At 38.6% G+C, this 21,138-nt stretch overlaps 2 protein-coding genes and 2 long non-coding RNA genes across 4 annotated transcripts; all 4 read right to left on the bottom strand.

Moving 5' to 3' along the window:
* Positions 1–1,256: 1,256 nt before the first annotated feature.
* Positions 1,257–1,694, bottom strand: LOC115629472 (chromobox protein homolog 3-like). The gene has a single exon (XM_030525943.1). It carries the CDS (start codon positions 1,692–1,694, stop codon positions 1,257–1,259), a length of 438 nt encoding a protein of 145 aa, XP_030381803.1.
* A 6,172-nt stretch (positions 1,695–7,866) lies between these two features.
* LOC115629524 lies at positions 7,867–8,553 on the bottom strand. The gene is made up of 2 exons (XM_030526004.1): positions 8,110–8,553; positions 7,867–8,051 (listed from the first exon to the last, which is right to left on the bottom strand). Exon 1 carries the CDS (start codon positions 8,468–8,470, stop codon positions 8,162–8,164), a length of 309 nt encoding a protein of 102 aa, XP_030381864.1. The 5' UTR covers positions 8,471–8,553; the 3' UTR covers positions 7,867–8,051; positions 8,110–8,161.
* Positions 8,554–15,864: 7,311 nt separating this feature from the next.
* On the bottom strand, positions 15,865–16,945 carry LOC115629518. Its single transcript, XR_003995925.1, has 2 exons — positions 16,496–16,945; positions 15,865–16,426 (listed from the first exon to the last, which is right to left on the bottom strand). It is a non-coding gene; the product is annotated as an uncharacterized LOC115629518 (long non-coding RNA).
* Positions 16,946–17,532: 587 nt separating this feature from the next.
* Positions 17,533–18,586, bottom strand: LOC115629514. Its single transcript, XR_003995924.1, has 3 exons — positions 18,153–18,586; positions 17,969–18,089; positions 17,533–17,892 (listed from the first exon to the last, which is right to left on the bottom strand). It is a non-coding gene; the product is annotated as an uncharacterized LOC115629514 (long non-coding RNA).
* Between the last annotated feature and the right edge of the window lie 2,552 nt (positions 18,587–21,138).

The raw sequence follows: 21,138 nt of genomic DNA, 5'->3' as shown, positions 1-21,138 counted from the left end.
ATGCAGATAGGAGAGTGGATATTCGATTTACAAAATCAAATTTTTACCTGTGCTTTTGGAAAGTTCTCTCTACTGATGATAATACAAATATAAGCACATACAAATGTTAAGATGTTTCTTATTACAATCGATTATATATGACATCTATGATATGTTTATTAATGTGAGTAATGCCGATTGACCCCATATTAAAAAGTATACCAAATGGATTCGCAAATACTCTGGGCTTCAAGTTCGTTTCAGACATCTAATGAACAAGCCTTGATACTGTTCTCAGTCACATAAAGTGAAGATACTTATCCAAAGAAAATCAAATAGGCTCTCTAAAATCAACTGTACTTCTAATGAGCACTCTTCATACGGCCCTTATCCCCACTGATGATAATCGTTTTCTAAAAGAAATACATATGAATCAGTGCTCTATCTACCCACTTCAGTTTATTTGTATACCCTGTACTTGAAGATAGAAATATCATACCCAGTAGTTTGTCCGTCTGTATGAACCTCAATAACTTTTAAACCATAATAGCTAGGGACCCGAAATTGGAGAATAATCTCAGCCATGCGTAGATCAAGTTTATTAAAAACGATATATATGGTGTCAATATTTTATATTGCTGCCATACGAACCATCGAAGTAAATATACCTTTTTTGTTTATTATGACACTATAGCCAAATTTGATACTTCATGGTTTTTAATACTGCCTCCCCAAAATCTGTTGTTTCATCTAAGTCGGTGCACCCCGCCTTGTAATTGTCTTTGGAACGATCATTGCGGAAATAAATAAAATTATAGGTACACATATGAAGAAATCATAAAACAAATGAATATTATGTTAACGGAGATAACATTTATCTGAAGCAATTAAATTATAAAATCATTAAAATTTCAAAAACAATCCATAATTATAGAGAATGTTTGGGTTATAGAACTGGACTACAGATGCACCTTTTATCTGCATTGCTGAGTTTTAATTGCCGTGATTACCAGCTGGCTCAAAAATTATATTTTCCAAAAACACAAATCATGAACTTTTTCAGAATAGCATAACCAATGAAAACAATCCATAAGTATACAAGAATATGTGTAAGTCGCAAATAAAGGATGCTGGTTTATTTAACTGGAAATGTAATACAAGTATATAGGAATGTTAAAGTATTTATTGTTGTTTGCTGTTATGTATTGCTTGTTGTAGATGCTGAGTTCTGATACGATGTATTTGGCGACGTGTTTCCCGATGCTTCTGCAATTCATTTAGAAATCATCGCAGGAGCGGAAGCGACGACGCTTCATTGGCAATTTCGGGGAAGAATCTTTCTGGTCCTTGTTGGGACTCGAGCCCGAGTCATTAAATTTCGGCTTGTCAAGTGGACCGTGACGAACTCTTGGCTCATCATAAGTGATCTGTTTCTTGACCTTCTTGTACAGTTCAGTCTCAAAGTTTGCCAACACCGGACCCTTTAGGTTCTCCATGCTTTCCCACGAGTAACTGGAACTTTGGTATCCAGTCCATTTCACATAGTACTGCGGACGTCCATCCTTAAAGCGCTTCTTCAGTATCTTTTCAACTGGGAAAATATAGGGCGTGCAGCGCTCTTTCGGAGCGCTGCGGCTTCTTTTACGGCGCTCTATTGAAGCGGGCTCGCCGCCGCCATTAGCAACATTTTTTTTTGCTGCTGCTCCATCTGCCATAATGAACCTATTTTTGAATTGAACGGATCGTATATCGTAATGCTAACAAACACCAAATAGGCTCCACTTACAATGCTTTTTAGCTGCAGTTGCAAATTAAAAAATCAAATTAAATGCCGTCCGACCTGAACAAATTTTGCCGCTATAGAGAAGAAGAAGAATCTCCGAACGAAAGCACGACAAGACAAGAAATGAAATTATCATCAGGACTGTCCACTCGGCCAGAAAGCGCTCTGCTCACCTAACCTCAAAATACCAATTTTAGGTCAATCGATAACTCAACAGTTACGTGCCGAAGCTCGGGCAAATCGGGTCACGCAGATTAAAGCAAGCACATGTATATAGTCGAAGGGAACTCAGTGACAACAACTTCCCAACTCGATCTAAACTGAGGGATGTTATTGTTAAGAGAAAAAAGAATGTTATTCTTGCGAATCAGGGGCAAGTATACTAACCATCTGCTTTGGATTTCTTTTAAATTTTAGTTTATGGCAACGATCGCCTTCAAATAAAGCTGTCGTTGTGGTATTTTTTTTATATTTAAACGATTCTTTAGAATCGATTAGAATCGGAGCTACCATTTGAAAAGGCTTTGGAAAAATAATACCGAACGAAAGCGTTTAAAGTAAAACATTTTAAAATAATTTTAAGAAAGTAAAACACTTTAAACTAATTTCAAGAATACTTGACCAAAAAACAGTCAAATCAAGCCAAAAAGCCAAATCAGATATGAGGAATTAGGTGTTTGCAGCTTTATTGGACATACACTGGATTATTTACGAAGCAGCTGTGGGCAGCTGAGCGATGAAAAATAATACCCCCTTGCTATTGGGTAACTCCAAAAAGAGAAAAAAGACTGTTTGTGAATTGCTAATTATATAAAGAACTGTTGTTTATATTTATAGTGTTTGCTAGCTGCATGCCGAAAAGGCTAAATGTGCCGATTAGGGATTGGTACAGCCAGCAGATATACAGATTGCGGGGACTCACATAATTCCTTCCTATTTTAGGCACTTCGTTGAGTGGAAATGCTACAATTTGTGATTTATTTCCGCCAAGTCCAGTGTTTTCAAGGCAGTACAGTGATTTAAATCAACAATCTTGCATGACAATCCTGCAATGGCAAAACGGCCATGGCCTAAACAAAGAAGTCTTTAGCTTGGAGCCAACGGAACAGTGCCTGTCTGTCTGGCTGCCTCACAGGCCAGCTTTGAGCCACGCAGTCTCACAAAAGGCCAAAACGAGCCGGAGAGGCGCCACAATGCCCGAAATCAAAGACCACTCGAACTTTCGTTGCGCTCGGGGCCACTGAAAATTAGCATTGGGGCCAAAAGCTGTTTTCGATTGCCGTTTGTTGTGGCCAAGTTGTGCCGTCGGCGGCTGCAGAGGTCGCATTGGCGGTGTTGGTGGTGCAGACAAACAAAGAGTGGGCGGGTGACAGATGGTGGTGCTGGTGGTGGTGGTGGTGTTGCTGGAGGTGGTGTTTGTGAGCTTAACAAAGCAAAGAAATCAACACAAAGCGCTGGACCATTCGTAATGGAGTTTTAATTGACGACCTGAATGGCGAACTGGCCGATTTGTTATTGCTCCTGATTTTGCTTTTGGGTGGCATTTTTATCATCATCCCGCTGTTTGTTTGTGCAACACAGTTTGCACAGTTGCCACTTGAGCTGCTTTGTCCGCCTGGCCGCTGGCATTTCGCGCAGTTTGTGCAACCGATTGGCAAATATGCTTTTGACACGGCGCCCCGAAAATTGAGTTTTCCAACGAAAGCGCCTGCAAGAATGCCACGAATTTGTAGCACACGCCATTGCAACTAAGCGCAGCGCCGCGCCGCGCCACGCCACTCGTTCAATGAGGCAGACATGACAAATAAAAAAAATAGACGACACGTCCGCATAAGTCGACACACGAACATACATGTCTATACGTGTATGTGCATGTATTAAAGCTTTGTGTGAATGCGTGAGCAAACGTGTGTGCCTGATCGGAAAATTCTTGAATTTGAAATTGAATTTCGTGAACATTACGACTGTCTAAATGATCGTAAGTTTCGTAAAGACGTCACAATTTACGGCTTCACAAACACTTAGGATGACACGCAAATTCACAAAAACATCGAACCTAAAGTATCCAATTTAGTCGAAGTTATTTGCATAATGGCATAATCTCAGTCGATGCCAAATATGAAATAGCATACGAGTATTAAAGAAGGGAATATCGTAATTAAGATTAAACATTAACACTGATCTGGTGAACAAACTCGTTAAGAGATCTGCGTCCAGTCAATGATAGTTCTGGAGCTGTGTTATAATCAAGTGCTTTCGGAGCTGATAAGCTGTTTAACTATAAAAAAAATGAATGTTATTTAAACAAAATTAGTGCGTGAGCGTGCGTGGCACGGATTATTATATATATATGTACATACATGCATATGTATATAGACAATTAAATAATATGCCATTATGCCGTTGATCTCTGCTTTGATTTTCTAGAGTTGCCCTTGATAACGGCAAGCTTTCAAAAGCTATTTAACGTTTATTAACACTGAAAAATATGGCAGCGCTGCGATCAGCTGTAAGATATCATTTATCTGCCTAACTAACGGAAATTTGCAGCAACAATGTAAAATAATAATTTATTAAATTTATTTGTGTGGGTCCTTTTTAAAATATTTATATTTTAGAAAAGTATTTCTATGCACTTTGCAATAGATTTGCATTTCTCATGAAAAATGAATTCATATATGTACATACATATGTATACAATAAATTGACTGAGCGTTCAATTTCTTAAGCAATGTTTTTTTTAAGGGTATAAAATATATTGGTCGAAATAATTAGCCAATTAGCTTGTTGGCTTTAAATATTAAATATGGTTCATTGCCTACTTTTGAGATTCATGACCCACCTTTTTCCACCTTTGCAAATTGTGAGCGCTCGGTCAAGTGTAGGTTTAATTGCAATTCTATAATAATTGGCGAATTCTCATCCTCCAGCATCAGAAAGCTCTTCAATAGAAAAACATACAGAAATAGAGTGACAGAGAGGGGGAGAGACAGATATTCAAATATAGAGACTCCGCGAATTAATTGGGTTTGTTCAATGATGGGAGGAAGGCGCATTCTTGTGTTTATATTACAAAAGCCACAAAGACAAAACCCGACGCGCAGTGTGAACTGAATAATCATTAATCATGCGAAAATTGGATAATAAAAGCTGCTTACATACATACTCGTAATCGCACAATCGCAACACTCGCAAATAATATACAATACGAGTATAAGCCGTGCACACAAATTGGAAACTCAGTCCCGATTTGAATTGACATTTTGGTGAAGTCACTTTAATTGTTGCTTGGAAAGCAATTATATTATTACACATCTACGGGCATTGAATTTAATTAGACGTAGTTTAATTCAAAGTCAAAGACGCTTCTCATTTGGCTGCTGGGCAGGGGGAGGGGGGGTTTGGTGAAGGAAAACGATTTTTGCCCAAAAATTCATTAAATACCCAAATTGCTGACCAAGTTGACTGACGGTAGGCCCAATAAAGGCTGAGGGCTGGGGGCCGGGGGCCGGGGCCGGGGCGTGGCACATGGCATGCATAAGCAATGGAAGCAGAGCTGTAAATTCATTAAATTGCAATGCCAAAATAGTTGAGAAACTTGAAAAGCATGCTGAAGTGGAAGTTTGTCAAAACACAGTGACACATGCAGTCTCAGAAACAGCAGAAACAACAGCAACAACAACAAGTCCAGCTTTGGCAGTGACAGAAGCAATAAAATTGTTGCTGCATTTCAGGCAAAGCGATCAGACACACATGCATACATATGTACAATGCGGCTCATATGCATAGAAACGTGTGTCCACGCAATCGACTCTCAAGTATGTATGTATCTGTTTCTGTCAGATAAATGGCAAAGCTATGTGTAATAATAGAACCTAAAAAGCTGCCTGGGTCTGGAATTTATATTATTTGTGACTTGGAGAAAAAGAAAAGTGTCAGAGATAGTTCCAACAAGGCAATTGCAGGTATACTTAATGTACTTGTATCCGAAATAAAGCGACTCTCGAATATGCTATAAGAATTTTATAAGAAATTTCATTGTTAAAAGAGAAAAAGCTGCTTGGTGGAGAAGGGTTTCTGGAGGTTCTGGAAAGGATATTTTAGCTGTCAAAGTATTTCTCTGTTGCGGATTGTCCTGCAGTTAAAAAATCGGGGATATATATCTAATGTATGCCAGATGAAAGTATAAGTTGAGGATAGTTTGAATTCTGACAACAAAGGTGAGAGAAATAGTAAGGTCAGTCCTGCAGTAAAAGGTCCTTCATGGATACACATAAATACATATATAAAGGATAGTGTGAGTTGTGTGCAAGAATCTTTGAGGGTATTTCGTTGACTTGCGACTGTGTACGGCACTGCATTTTAGATGCCATATTAAAATCAATTTCCTAGCAGTTGAGACAGACTCGTTATTACAGCAGCTCGTTTGCTCTGAGTGTTCATTCACACACACACATGGATACATACATACATACTATACTACAGATATGAACATGCATGGATATATGTACATATGTATATGTGTGTGTGGGTGTATAGATGCGTGAGTCGGCACAAATTGCTGATGTGAAAATACTTCCATTTTCCCAAAATGTGCATGGCCAGTGCAAAAATGCGACAGGCTGAAAAAAAGTGTAGCAGATTTTGAGCATTTTGTGGGGCACATTTTCAATTACAGCCCGAATACCGAATACAATTTAAACCAGCACCAGTACCAGCACCACTACCAGCACCAGCACCGACTGGGCCTTTCCTGAGCAGTTGTGCGTGAGTTAGCCTTTAAGCACACGCCTCTGCGTGCCTTTATCTCAAATGACAAATCTTGAAAACATTGCAACAAAGGCAGCATCACCATCGTCACACCAACAACTAAATAGGCCAACGGGCAATGTAACGGTATTGCCACGGCCAAGTGCCAAGTGCCAAAATGGCGAGCACCAATTTAAGAGCACTTGCTGTAAGCGGCAAGCGATATAATCGCCCGACGCCATCTTGTGCCGGAATTTCGGATGGCAGTACGGCGGTGTGGCGGTGCGGCGCAGCGTTGAGCGAGGAACAAAGTACAAATAACAATAAACATAAACATTAGAGAGATGTTAGCTTACGTATACTCGTCGTACTATGAATGTGCCATGGCGAGAAAAAGATTCAAATGGAAAGATTGTTTGGCATCGCAATAAAAACTTGCCGCTATTTTGATTTCTCAACCTTCCCTTCCCCTCCTTCTCCGCCTCCTTTCACGCTTTTAGGCGGATCTAAAGAATGGTTAAGGTATCGAGGACAATAGGGGGTGGTAGGTTATAACAGACTCTGATGAGTCATTCGTTGCTACTTCTTAAAAGGAATCATTTAAAAATTGTTGTTTTTTCTTTAGAAATTAAAATCTAAAGAACAAATAAATCAATATCATTTAAATTAAATATAAAATAAGTGCCTCGACTTCATCGTTTAATGAGTTGCTAAGGACTGCCCCTGTACAAATCTGACCCGCACTATAATATACTTAAGCTTTTTAAATCTTTATTTATTAATTGAGATCTTCATAGCTTCAAAGTAAAATCTTTCGGATGCAATGCACTTATGCCAACACTTTTCCAATCCTCCCCTAAAAAAAAAAATTTAAAAAGACAATAGAGAGTTGGTAGAGAGGTGATGTGGAGATGATAGAGAGAAGATGGACAAATGATGTAGAGACGATTGAGAAATAATAGACAAATGATATAGACACGATGAAGAGACGGAATAGAGATAATAGAGAGATGTTATACACGAAAGATAGATGATGGAAGCACAGTCGAGAAATAATAGACAAGTGATATAGAGACGATGAAGAGACGGAATACAGATGATAGAGATATAATAGAGAGATGATATAGCGACTATAGACAGATGATGTAGATACGACGGAAGGACGATCAAGAAAAAATAGACAAGTGATATAGAGACAATGGAGAAACGGAATAGAGATGATATAGAGATAATAGAGAGATGATAGAGAGATGACAGAGAGATGATAGAGAAATAATAGAGAGATGATACAAAGATGATATAGCGACGATAGACAGATGATGGAGAAACAATGGAGAAATAATATACAAATTATATAGTGCGGCTATTGTTATACATAGTATGTAGTTTATTGAAGTGTCTTGTCAGTGCTGGCTGGGATAACATGTTGGGGTTCTACAGAGCTGGTGAGAGCACATAGTTCTATCAAAAAGGTGAAAAAAAACGTGGGGAAGACTGGCTGTAGCATCGAAAAGGCGTCCGATTCGAATGGTTGCTATGCCTACTTGTAAAGCGAATGAATATGAAATTTTAAGGATCATCTTTTAGGTTAAACGCACAGAGAGTGTCTACAGAATACGGGCGAACTCGCTTCGCGTGCTCTCACTTGGCCTAGAGCGGTGCGAAGTACTGCCATTTGGTCTTCAGCAGAAGCTTGATGTGCTGGTGCTTCTCACGCTTGTTCTGGGTGGGATCATCGTGGTCCCAAACACCCGAGGAGAGAGTGTACTGGTTATTCTGGCGTTTCACAAAACCGTAGGCCCAGGCGGCAGTCAGTGTGTTGTCCACATCGAGCCGGATCTCGGCCACCGACTTATTTGTGATTTCTGCCACATAGCCAATTACCTCGTCCATGGTTAGAGGGCGGCGGAATATGATGAAGGCATCCAGTATTTGATCGCCATAATAGTAGCGCGACATCTCGTCCACTCGGGCGTAACAGGACGCAGGCGAATATTGAGAATTTTGTTCCAATAACTGTGTGGTATATACATATGTGTGTGTGTGAGTGTGTAGGGAAGCAGTAGGAACTCAGCTCTGACATCTGGAGAGTTATTTGGAAAACGTTACTCTGTGAACAATCCAAGTATCAGAGTCAACAGTTCCGAAACATTACAATCGACAACAGAAGTTTACGATGATAGCGATTAGTATACGTGATTCAAGAATGGTCGAACACATTGGCTAGTATTTGGAAAAATGTGTGCATTTTTTAAAAGTCAGCAAAAATGTTTCGTGAAATCAATGGCAAGTGAAGTTTTCTCGATGTCTGAATTAGGACGACATTTATATATATCCCTAAACATTAAGCCAAAACGAATCCCTATAGTAAACAAGAGAGAACGCTACAGTCGAGCAAGCCCGACAGTGTAATACCCTGTACCCAGGTAAACTTCCGTCACTGAGTTATATGCGCCCATAGCAGAAGCAAAAAGAGGAAGAAGAAGAGCGAACTTGTTGCTGCAGTTTGTGGGGGTTGTACTGTCGAGAATTTGTTTTGCTAATAACTTTTCTTAGAATTGACCGAATTGAATAAAATTTTATACAACAGTAGACAATTATATATAAATTATGTGTGCAAAGTTTGGTTTAGGTAGCATTTGAAATGTGGACGCTATTGACGAAATTCTGTAGCGGGGGAAGGGGGGGAAAATTAAAAAAAAAAACATAAACTCGTCCTTACTCGGACCTAGGAGAATCTGGATGCCAACTTTGGTTATTCTAGCTTTTATAGTTTCTGAGATCCTCGCGTTCATCCAGACGGACGGACAGACGGACAGACGGACAGACGGACGGACAGACGGACGGACATGTCTAGATCGATTTCTCTCGTCATGCTGATCAAGAATATATATACTTTATGGGGTCGGAGATGCTTCCTTCTATATGTTACATACTTTGCACAAACCTAATATACCCTTTTTACCCTACGGGTACAGGGTATAAAAATATTTTAAAAACATTTTCAGGCAAAATTACAACATGAGTTTTATATTTGATAAACATAAATGAAACTTAAAGAACAATATATGAGTTTTATTTTTTGCTCAAAAATAATGATTATTGGTTGAGTTGTAAGGTATAACCCAAAATTAATCATTATGTTGTAAGAGAATGAATAAAATTAAAAAATAATCATTTTTTATAATTTTTATAACACATGATCAAATAATAATAATAATTATTATTTTTTTTTAACGAATAAATCATTCACTTATAGTAACTTTGAGAAAGCGAGGAGTTTACAGAAATCCTTTTTAAGGATTATCTATGCATATTCACCATGATTTATAAATTTTAATTTTTATTCATTCGCTCACAATTTAATGATTAAATTTGAGTTTTACTTGAAAAATTAACCCATAATCATTATTGATGAGCAAATAAATAAAACTTATAAAATAATGATTAATCAGTGAGTCAAGGAAAACATTTTTCATTTATTAGTTTTCAATTAATTAATTGTTGATCATGAAAATAAAACTCAAAGCATAATCATTAGTTTATGAGTTTTATTTTTTTTGCTCATCAATAATGATTATTGGTTAATTTTTGAAGTATAACTCAAAATTAATCAGTAAATTGTGAGCGAATGAATAAAATTAAAAAATAATCATTATTTTGTAATTTTTTAAATGAATACCTAAACCGATTACAGTACCTGCTCATAATGATAACAAAATAGCATTCATTTTGATTCGTACCTGTCTATATAAAATGTAATAAACTACTTTTCCATAGGTCTATTGGGATTGGATAAATTGTGGCTTGGATTTGGATGTGGAGCACGGTAGATTGGTAGTTTGCATAATGTGTAATGAAAATCGTGTCTGCAAGTTTTGGGCAATTGGCGTGCAAGAATTTCTCACAAATGCATTACATTTTAGTTAGTCGCGTAGTCGACTCGTAGTTGCCTCGAACTGTGACTGTTTTTGTAGAGGGGGCGGGGCGAGGCAGTTAGTTTTTATTGTTTGTTTCCGTTCGCTAAGGACTTTGTGCTCGAAATCGCCAAAGTCAGCAACATCAAGTGCTTATGTACTCGTAGATGGCAATGGACTGATAAACGCCTCCGCACGCACCTTTGCTGGCCCAGCAATGCTCTCGGCTTAAATAGGAACTGCGCCAACTTCTAACGTGCCACTTCCGCTTCCGCTTGCACGGCCAACACAGCAACTGGGCAGCAACAAAATGGCCGAGGGCGACGCCATCATGGCCATCATGGCCATCACGGCCAACACTGACGTTCTGGCGTTGTTGTTGTTGCTGCTGCTGCTAGTTCTGTTGTCGTCATCGTCGCCAGCATTCCAAAAACTATTAAATCACATTTTACGAGCGTTAAGTGCACAATTAAAAGCATTTCGTTAATGTTGAAAATTTGGCGCTTGCTCAGTTCTTGTTGTTGTTGTTGTTGTTGTTGTTGTAGCTGTTGCTTCTGTTTCCATTGCTGTTGCTGTTGTTGTTCTTGTAGTTGTTGCGTTTGTTGCCTTTGTTGCCTTTGTTGGCCTTGTTACACAGAGCTTTCGGCCCCTGTTGTGAACGTAATTAAATTTTTAAGACTCCGGGCACGACTTGGGCCTGGGCCTGGGCCCGGGTCCGGGCCTTGCGTGAGTTCTGAGGGCGTATTGCTTTGCACTTTTGTGAGCGTTTTGTTGGGGGCTGGCTCGGCGCCACTTTCCTTTGACGTTAGCTCCTCGCCCCCTCCCAGCCAACTATTACTTTATTGCTTGTACAGAATAATCGATTATGGTTTGATGTTAACTTTTATGTAAGCACCAAAGTTCAACTAATAATAATGAACTCTCGACTGTCCTACTTGCATGCTTCAGCTTCGATAGGAAGTTAGGTATGTGGAAGCGATGTGCGTTCGAGGATATTTTAGTTTCGATCAATTATTTCCAGTATGTTGTATATACATACGAGTAATTGCCAAACCCCACAGCAAAATTCAATATTAGTTTATAATTCTTTGGTCAATCAAATATTGCTTCTCAATTAAAGTTTAAAGAAATCATTTAACTGACGTTTTGAGTAAATTGGATAATTAATGCTAAACAGTACAATGCAAATATGCCTACCATACTTCCAGGTATACATCGTTATACAAATTCATCAGTTAATGCTTTTGCCTCTTCTTCTAGTTCGGGTAGTTTCAGTCAAATAGAGCTTCACTGTGATTCTATGTTATCCGATTCCAATTACTTTTCCAACACCTTTACTCCTAAGTGTTATCGATAAGTCTGAAAAGGAAATTTATTATATTTATATATGTTTTTCTTATTCCTTTTTCAAAATTAGAATACTGCCTTCGATTAGTCAGAAAAGGAAATCTTATATTTGATAAGGTTTTTGTGCCCTAAAGTACATTTTATTTTTCATTTATGTATATTGTTTACTTGGTAATGGAATAATCTTTATTGTATTATTTTATTTTACGCTCTAATCGAAAAATTGAAACCATGCCTGCGCCACTGTTATTGATAAATAATAATAACAGAAAAACTTTAAAAAATCTAACTTAATTCCATTTTAAGGCGTAATAAATAATTTGTCTTTTGTATAGATATTTGATTTAAGTGCAATCCTTTAGATGTATTCTATGGATAATTGTAACATTCCATTATTAATTTACAGCTGGATTAGACTGCCACATTAGCAGTACACATGTTTAATAAAATATAGTAAACATTTTTTTATTAAAAAAAAAAGATTGTCTCTGAATAAAATTCTCAATGTCTGCACTCATTCTCTCCCTCTCCCTCTCTCTCTCGCTATCGACTTTGGCAGTCGATCCACTCGTGCCCGCCATCAGCGTCATTAAACGCGAAGTGAAGTAACAAAACGCAACTAAGTAAGTAATATGAACTTAGTAGGCGTGTGAAGCACGCACTTAATGCGATGCGGAGGTGGATGTAGAATGCAGCTCGTGTCACTCACACCACTTCAACGCTTAGTGGAGAGAGAAAACAACGCACACACACACACGCACACACACGCACACACACACACACACACACAATCTCACACACACGCCTAAGTGCGGAAACATGTTCAAGGGTGTTGAAAATTGAAACCAACGTGTTACATTTTCTTTTTCCTTTTTATGCTATTTGTTGTTGCTGTTTTTTCTTCTTTATTGTTAAATTTGTTGCTGCTCTGTGACGTCAGCAGTAGCGTAGCAAGCGTGGATTCGAATGACGTTTGACTGCACAAAGGGCGTTCCAGCACCATCTCTATGTTCCCCTACCGCCCTGGCTAGCTAGCACGAAAGTGAAGCGAAGCAGAGCCAAAAGGTAGCCCTGACGTTGACACCAGCATACGCGCCTGATATGTAAAAAACGAGTAAAGGGATCGGGGTTGGGGTTGGATGTGGGGTTGGATGTGGGGTTGGTGTTGGTGTTGAGGATGTACCACTATTTGAAATATGTCAGCACTTCCGGCGTTTGTTTGTGCAGTGCTCTGATAACGCGCTGCCAGCTGCAGCGCCTTTGCTTATGCTGCGTTTTCTAAATGCGTCAAGGAATAGACAGAGGCGAGGCACAAGGGTCAAAGAAAGAAAGAGGGGGTGAAAGAGGGGTGCAATGATTGCAAGCTTTAAAGTGAAACATTTAGTTTGCTTTATGTTTGGACATGTTGCGCTCCCTGTACGTGACATTTTGCGGAAATGGAGCAAACACGATGATGAGCACTATAGCCAAAGAGGGATGGCTAGCTAGAGAACGAAAGAGGGAGCGAGAGGGATCAGCGAAGAGAAGGGGTGCAGCGACATTTTGTTTGCCAGTTGACTGCCGCCTGCTTGTCTTTGTGCCCCGCTACCTCACTGACAGACTGTCGGACGGACAGACGGACAGACGGACGGACGGACAGACTTTGCCTCTGACTCCGGCTTTGGCTTTTTTTCTTGATAGACGATGCTGTTCTGCCTTCTTCAAAAACGACATCCGACTGCTGCCATAATCTGTTTCCAGAGTTTTGATTTCCACAAAGGCTCAAAGCAGAAAAGTTCTCAAATTGTTGCAATCGAATTAATTGTGAGCTTAAACAAAAGAGCTTATACATAGTAGTAGCTTATATGTAAATGGAGCATAGAGGTCGGGAGCCCGTTTGGCTGAGTAATGAATAGATAAGTATTTCGATTTATTGATATTTGCATCGGGCTGTTAAGAATTTCAAAGATTTTCTTTATGCATTGCATTCTCCATTATAAATAAATGGGTACCTATCATACGTTCTTTTTGATATTAGTTTTCTTATTAAGGCTAAAATGTTTGTTGCTTCAGAGTTGTTGAGTTTTCTTTTAATAATAATTTCCACATTCTTTGCTGCTGAGTTGCTTTCCCTGCCAAAAGCTACAACAGGCATCCCATCCAACTCATAAAGTATACAAATAACGACAGTCTGGGTCTGTCCCTGCTAGTCGGCCTGATATTGGAGGAAGCAATATCATATATATATATATATCTATATATATATACTTGAATATAGCAAATTGATGAAATGAAAGTGCAGCTCTGCTCGCGGATTGCTGTAATTTCACGGCTGACTAGGAATAGCAAAGCCAATGCGACTTATGGTTGTTTGGCTTTTTCGTCTTCCGCATTTACCTTCTGCGCTATACCCTACAATGGAAGATAAACTCCATTTAACAATAGTCTGCAACAGTGAAAAGAAAGGCGTCCATGAACATCGTAGGAAGATGAAAAAAAAAAACCAAAAGGTGGTTATTCTTAAGCAATGATTTCTGCTCAAACCTACTTTTATTCGATTTAAGCAATTAGCAGTCTTTACAAATTTTTGATCGGCATTTTGAGCTTTTACTACTAAACGAGTATAAGTTGTTCTTTTTTTTAATTACTTCCGGTTTTGATTAAATCTTGTTTATTAGCAGGTTGCAGAGCATTTCATAGTTGAAAACATCCTTACGTGCTTACTTTGTTTTGCCCGTCAATGCACGCGTCTGCAAAATGTTTTTCATTTCATTTCCTTCCATTTCATTTCATTTGGTCGCCAACATGTGGCAGCCAACTGCGAATCATGGCTTAAAGCTAATGTGCAGGTGAATAGCTCGTGTGCGTAAGTTCAAACATGCCATTAAATAAATACAATTTCCAAAAGAAAATTGCGAAAATGCTGCAAAGAAGCTTCCAGAAAAAATGCATAATTCAAACTTAGTGCAAACTGTGTGTGCTCTGCGCTCCTATGAGTGCGAGTGAGCGTTTAAATCAAATATTGACAGGGGCTTTGAATAGAATGTACGGGTATTTGTGCAGTACCTGTAGTTCGCTGGCCTTGTTCCTTAACCAATTTCTAGTTACTGGCGAGTTCCTCGACAAGTGGAGCTGAAGTCGCTCGAAACTTATAGAAATGAAATCATTTCTTAGGATTTATAGCTGTGGACCACACTTGGACTTCTTCTTATGCCAGATTTGCAATCAAGCTATTTGAAGGCACAAGTACATGTCTCTTTTCTTCATAAATTTCTGCCACTGACTGTAGAAAAAATGGTGTCAGGGCTACACGCTTTAGAAGTGAAGCTTAATGGCTCTATTGGAATGATTTCATTTGAGTGCATTTTTATTTTAGATTGGTGAGAGGAGCCTTTATAACTATTCATCAATGATAACTTATAACTATGGCCAATGTAAATTTTGCTTGAAATGAATGACTAGAAAATGATTGTCGCTTTCTGTTGTCTTAAAAACGCTATGAGTAGCTAGATAACCCGCCAGAATATGGCAAGCAAAGCAATCATAGCTATCGTAGCTAAAGAAAGCGTAATAAATCCGCTAAAAATCCGACAGAAAATGTCTAGAAACCCCATCAAAAATATATAAAAAAGCCGCTAAAAAGTGGTTAGAAACACTGCTTATTTAAAGCTATTAAGCCCGCTAAGAACTGTATGATGGTTGTCGATCCAGCTCTCTAAAGCCTCAGACAACGCAGTTCTATTTCGCATTAAAAATATTTCTGAAATCAACAAAAACCACAGCAAATGGCGACACTTAAAAATCAAGACCTACCAGGTAGGTATGAAAGCAAAAGTTTGTTTACAGTTCAGATTGTACGGTTAGGTTTCGTTACAGAAAAGGTTGCCGCTCCAGCAGACAAAAGAAATTTCACTTCAATCAATACTTTTAGTCAAAATTACATACGTGGTGTGTTCAAAAAGTAAGGTGACTTTCAATTTTCACGGCCAACGTATGTACATTCGACTATAAATTTGTTGTTGTTGTGTTGGTACACATGTCCCGAACTTATGTTCACAGTTTCAAGTAAATAACATAGTTAGTTTGTTTTTGACAGATGAAAAGGTTAGGTATGTTTAATATATAGGCTGCCGATAGTGTGGAGTTGTACTTTATTTAATGGCTGTTTAATGCTTTGTTTTTGGTTAATATTTTCAATTTTAAATCCAAGTAGTCCAAAATTAGTCCAGTAGATGCTTCAAATGGGGCACATTTTCGTTCCTCGACTGCCACTTAAACATCTTTCTGTTTAATGCTTGCTGTGCCTTTAAGAAGAGCGACGGGGGAAACGTATACCAATTGTTTAAATAAATGCCTCATTTAAACCTTAAAATCTCAATAAATAAACAGAAGAATTAAAGCTCAAGCTCCTCGTCCACAGCTTAGGAGGTTGATTGTTGCCAAATTGTCCCTTAGACGGGGATTTAAAGAATTTCTGCTTAGCAGCAAGCCCAGTTGGAGCATACTTGAAATAGAATATACCCCAAAACTATTTTGCAATATCTTGAATTATGATCAGCTTCACCGAAAATTTAGTTGAACTGTGACAAATTGGTTTCTCTCTGGTTTTCTTGATTAAATCCCTTCCAGTGTACTGCAGTTCTTGTTGCCAATTTCTATCAAATTGTTTGTCCTAACGCGGCCATTTCGTTTAAAGATCGTATAGTATTAGTTGTAAGAGACGAAAGAGTTAAAAACATACCCCTATTTTAAAACATGCAATTTTTCTTGAAAATATTTAACAAATGCATCTACTTCTTGCGATTAATGTGATAACGACATGTTAACATAGTTGCGAGCATCCTGCTCGAGGTATGGGCCGTAAAGCTCCATCAATTATTCCCTCAGATTGTCGTAAAAGGCATCCTTAATGTTGTGGGACTCCATTAGGTCGTTGAGGTCCTCCATTCTTTTCCTTAATAAATAGTCTTTCGGCACAATCCATTCTTCATTGCAAAGTAAAATCTTTGATCTTTTTTCCACCCTGCCGTTCTTAACACCTTTGTTCTTCTTAGTTGCAATTTTACTTTGAACCTTCTTGGGTGCCATTTTTGCGATCGATCTTCTTTTGTGTATGTTATTAGTATGTGGTTTTTATTTTATATTTTTAAATTCGAGTTCCGACTTTTTTCGATGTGTCCTGTGTGGAGTTTAGAATACGAATGAGGAACACGTAAGCTGTAGCTTACAATTAATATGACATGATTTTCAAAGCGTTCTCGACCTGTAAATAAAAAGCCCAAAAAAAGAATAAACAGGAAAGGAATGATAAAGTCGAGCGAGCTCATCTCTTAAATACTCTGTACCTCCCACAACAAAGAAAAAAATGGTAAAAGAAATTCTTTTAATTAATTTTAAAAAATTATTCAGCAGAAAAAACACAAACTTGTCCTTTCTCGGACTTGGGAGAATCTAGATACCAAATTTGGTTATTCTAGCTCTTATGCTTTTTGAGATCCTTGCGTTCATACAGACGGATAAACGGACAGACGGACGGACGGACGGACAGACAGACGGACATGGCTATATCGACTCGTCTTGTCATGCTCATCAAGAATATATATACTTTGTGGGGTCTGCCAAACCTTCTTCTGCCTGTTACACACATTCGCACAAAACTAGTATAGCCTTTTACCCTTTGGCTACAGGCTATAAAAAGGACGAACCTAATTACTAGAGCCTGTATGGATCGAACCAATTATCCATAGGAACGAAAGAGCACATACAATAATATACATATATAGCAAGATATGTCATTGTAGTTTATTTATTGGCTGTTCAGCGAAACGAGAAAACATATTTTCATGCTTTGTTTTTGACTAACACTTTTAATTTTAAATCCAAGTAGTCCAAAATTAGTTTAGTAGATGCTTCAAATGGGGCACATTTCGTTCCTCGACTGCCCCTTAAACATCTTTCTGTTTAATGCTTGTTGTGCCTTTAAGAAGAGCGGCAGGGAAACGTACTTGTATAATAATTGTTTAAATAAATGCCTCACTTAAACCTTAAAATCTCAATAAATAAACAGAAGAATTAAAGTTCAAGCTCCTCGTCCACAGCTTAGGAGTTGCTAGTTGATAGTTGCCAAATTTTGTACCCCTAGATGGAGATTTCAAGAATTTCTGTTTAACAGCAATCCCAGTTGGAGCATACTTGTACTTGAAATAGAACATACCCAAAAATTATTTTGCAAAACCTTGAATTTTGAGCAGCTTCACTGAAAATTTAGTTAGGCTGTAACAAGTTGGTTTCTCTCTGGTTTTCTTGATTAAATCTCTCCTGTTTGTCCTAAAACGCTGCCATTTCGTGTAAAGATCGTTTAGTATTAGTTGTAAGAGACTAAAGAGTTAAAAACATACCCCTACTATTTCAAAACATGCTGTCCTTCACTTGATTTTTTTCTTCAAAATATTTAACATGGCATCTACTTCTTGCGATTAACCTGACGACGACCTCGACGGCTTCGACATGTGCGGCAGTTCTTTGGACGCTTCTTAGTGTTAACGTAGTCGCGAGCGTCCTGCTCTAAGTATGGGCCGTAAAGCTCCATCAGTTCTTTCATCAGATTGTCGTAAAAGGCATTCTCAACGTTGTGGGCCTTCATTAGGTCGTTGAGGGCCTCCATCCTTTTCCTTAATGGATGGTCTTTCGGAACAACCCATTCTTCATTGCAAGGTGAAACCTTTGATCTTTTTTCCACCCTGCCGTTCTTAACACCTTTGTTCTTCTTAGTTTCAGTTTTACTTTGAACCTTCTTGGGTGCCATCTTCTTTTGTGTATGTTATTAGTATTTATTTTTAAAATATTCTTAAATTCGAATTCCAACTTTTTTCGATGTGTTGTGTGTAGAGTTTAGAATATGAATGAGGAATATGTAAGCTGTAGCTTGACATTAGTATGACATGATTTTCAAAGGGTTCTCGATCTGTAATATATTGTGTAAATAAAAAGCCAAAAAAAAAGAATTAAAGACGACGAACCTATTTACTAGCGACTGTATGGATCGAACCAAATTCCCACACTACTATACATATATAGCAAGATATGTCATTATCTAAGCCTTTGAGACAAAATTAAATCCTTGGACTTTCTACGCTCTACGAATTGTAAAGTGCTTTATTTTGTGAATGAATTCGAGGTGGTTCTACGCTACAGAATTAGCATTACTACTTGTGTACCGATTGTTTCTGATTACTCCAGATCGGAACGTATTGTTTTAAAAATTACAAATATCTTTGTTAATTTATTTAATTTTTTTGTTTCTTTTGGTTTATTGGGAGCCTGGGCGCTAATTATATATTTTTTGAGGTCTGCTGTTATGCTCTCTTGAAAAGATCAGTTTATTACACTTAAGTGGACTCCTTAGAAGGTTTCTTTGACTTCGGATCATTGCAGAGTCCCTCTTACTACTCTGACACTCTTAGTATTAATGCTTTTTAATCGGGTATGATCTAAAAAATGGTTTTTAAATCTGAGACTTGCTTGGCAAATGGTGCAAAATTATAGCATATTTCTGTGGTGATGGAAACTTAAATGTGCGGCGATCGTTCTCAGTTCGTTGGCGTTGCAGCTAAAGCCATTTAAAAAACAAAAAATATTTTCATAAATGTTACTGTTTCTTGTAATTTGCTGGCAGCTCGCCATGAATATTCCCAGGTGGACGCGATGGAAGCGCTCTCCGGCATACGTGGCGTATGCGTGACATGTGGAATAAGCGCTCGCTGCGCATAACAAATAGCGACCCATTGCACACACACACACACACACTCACTCACACACACACTCACTCACACACACACACACAGATATAGGAATGAAATAAAAGCGTAGACATACAATCGGCGACAACAATCGACCGTGCACGCTTAATAATGCAAAATTGTGAGAATTGTGCAGGCAACTTCAGTTTCGAGCGGGCGCTCAATGCTGTGGGGGAGAGAGGTGGGGGGGGGGCGTAGGGCTACTGTACGGTTGGGTGGATGAAGTGTACCTGAAACCGTTATGAAAAGTTGATGAGCGCAGCTTGTAAGCCGCTTAAACAATGCAAGTATGAAAAACTAGTGCGTACATTTAATTTAGTTGCTGGCCATTTGTTTTGACCGTACTCGTAACTTTTAAATTTTTGCTTAAAAAATAATGTAAAAGCTAATGGAACGGATGATGATGCTTCAAGGAGCAAACTTTGTTCTGTTGTGTGCAACTTTTTTTTGTCAGCCACTCCTCCGCTCCGCACCTTTTATTTACTCAAGCCAAATGCCGATGTCGCCAGGACATTTACTCCTACCACTATTGATAGGCCAATGATGGCCAAAGCCGGAGTCGGAGGAGGCTGCTGAATCGAAGCAGCGGAAAATACATTTTCAAGATCCGGGGGGTGGGGCAGTGGGCGCTTCGGTTGCTTTGCAAACTGCGCGTGCAATTGTACAATTTCATTTTATTTATTTTGCGTTGCTGTCGCTGTTGTTGTTGTTGTTTTTGCTGCTGTGTAACTTATTTTGCTCATTTACATTTCCTATTTGGCGCAAGTAAATGTTGTGCAAGCAATAAAAGTGAATGTGCGAGCAGACAGACAGACAGACAAACACACGCAGACACAGACAGACAAACAGACAGACAGACAAACAGACAGATGGAAGGAAAAACGGGAAGCAACTTGGTATTCACAGCTTGAGGGGCTGTTCTATTCTGGTTCTGGCTATGGTTCTGGTGGAGGAGCGCAGGAGCATTTGTAGCAAGGCGCCCTACAATATTTTTTTTAATGCCTTTTTTGTTAAATATTAAAAACGTGCCATTTACTGAGCCCCAGCAACTGGCAAAAACCAAGCTAGCAGGGAGTTCGAGGAGAGACAGCAGTTCAATGAACCGAAACCCAGCAACAAAGGCAGCCAAATAGAATTGACTCTACTTTGTTCGCGGACGGCCTAACAACACTTTTCCATATAGACATGACGAATGAATGAACATATTCTAAAAAAAAACACACATCAAATGCGATGCAATTGCATTTTTTTTTTGTAAAGAAATAAGAAGCTATAAATAAATTGTGTCTCTTCAGAAATTGATTCTTTTTGTTTTGTGAAATTAAAAGCCTCAACAGCTTATCTGCAATGCATGCGCACAAAAGAGGAAAAGTTTATTCTATCATCCAGCACAGAATGAAACTTAAAACCTGAAAGTTTATTTATATTTGGCATTTCCCAAGAGATGGCACTTGCGGAAAAGTCGAAAGTTCAATGTGGCTTACAATCGGGCGGGGGGTCCCGTACACTCGTACACTCGTACACTTGTATGCCGGACTTTGGCCATTAAAAAGCAATGCACTGGCTGAGCTTAGCCTAACTAGGC

Source organism: Scaptodrosophila lebanonensis, unplaced genomic scaffold, assembly GCF_003285725.1.
Source record: "Scaptodrosophila lebanonensis strain 11010-0011.00,11010-0021.00 unplaced genomic scaffold, SlebRS2 tig00000155-arrow-arrow-pilon, whole genome shotgun sequence".
In the NCBI taxonomy this organism is placed as follows: domain Eukaryota; kingdom Metazoa; phylum Arthropoda; class Insecta; order Diptera; family Drosophilidae; genus Scaptodrosophila; species Scaptodrosophila lebanonensis.
This window is presented reverse-complemented; position numbering and strand designations above follow the sequence as displayed.

What these genes read in the sequence shown, in the direction of transcription:
- LOC115629524 (XM_030526004.1), bottom strand. Translation starts at nt 8,470, where the DNA reads ATGTCGCGCTACTATTATGGCGATCAAATACTGGATGCCTTCATCATA.
- LOC115629472 (XM_030525943.1), bottom strand. Translation starts at nt 1,694, where the DNA reads ATGGCAGATGGAGCAGCAGCAAAAAAAAATGTTGCTAATGGCGGCGGC.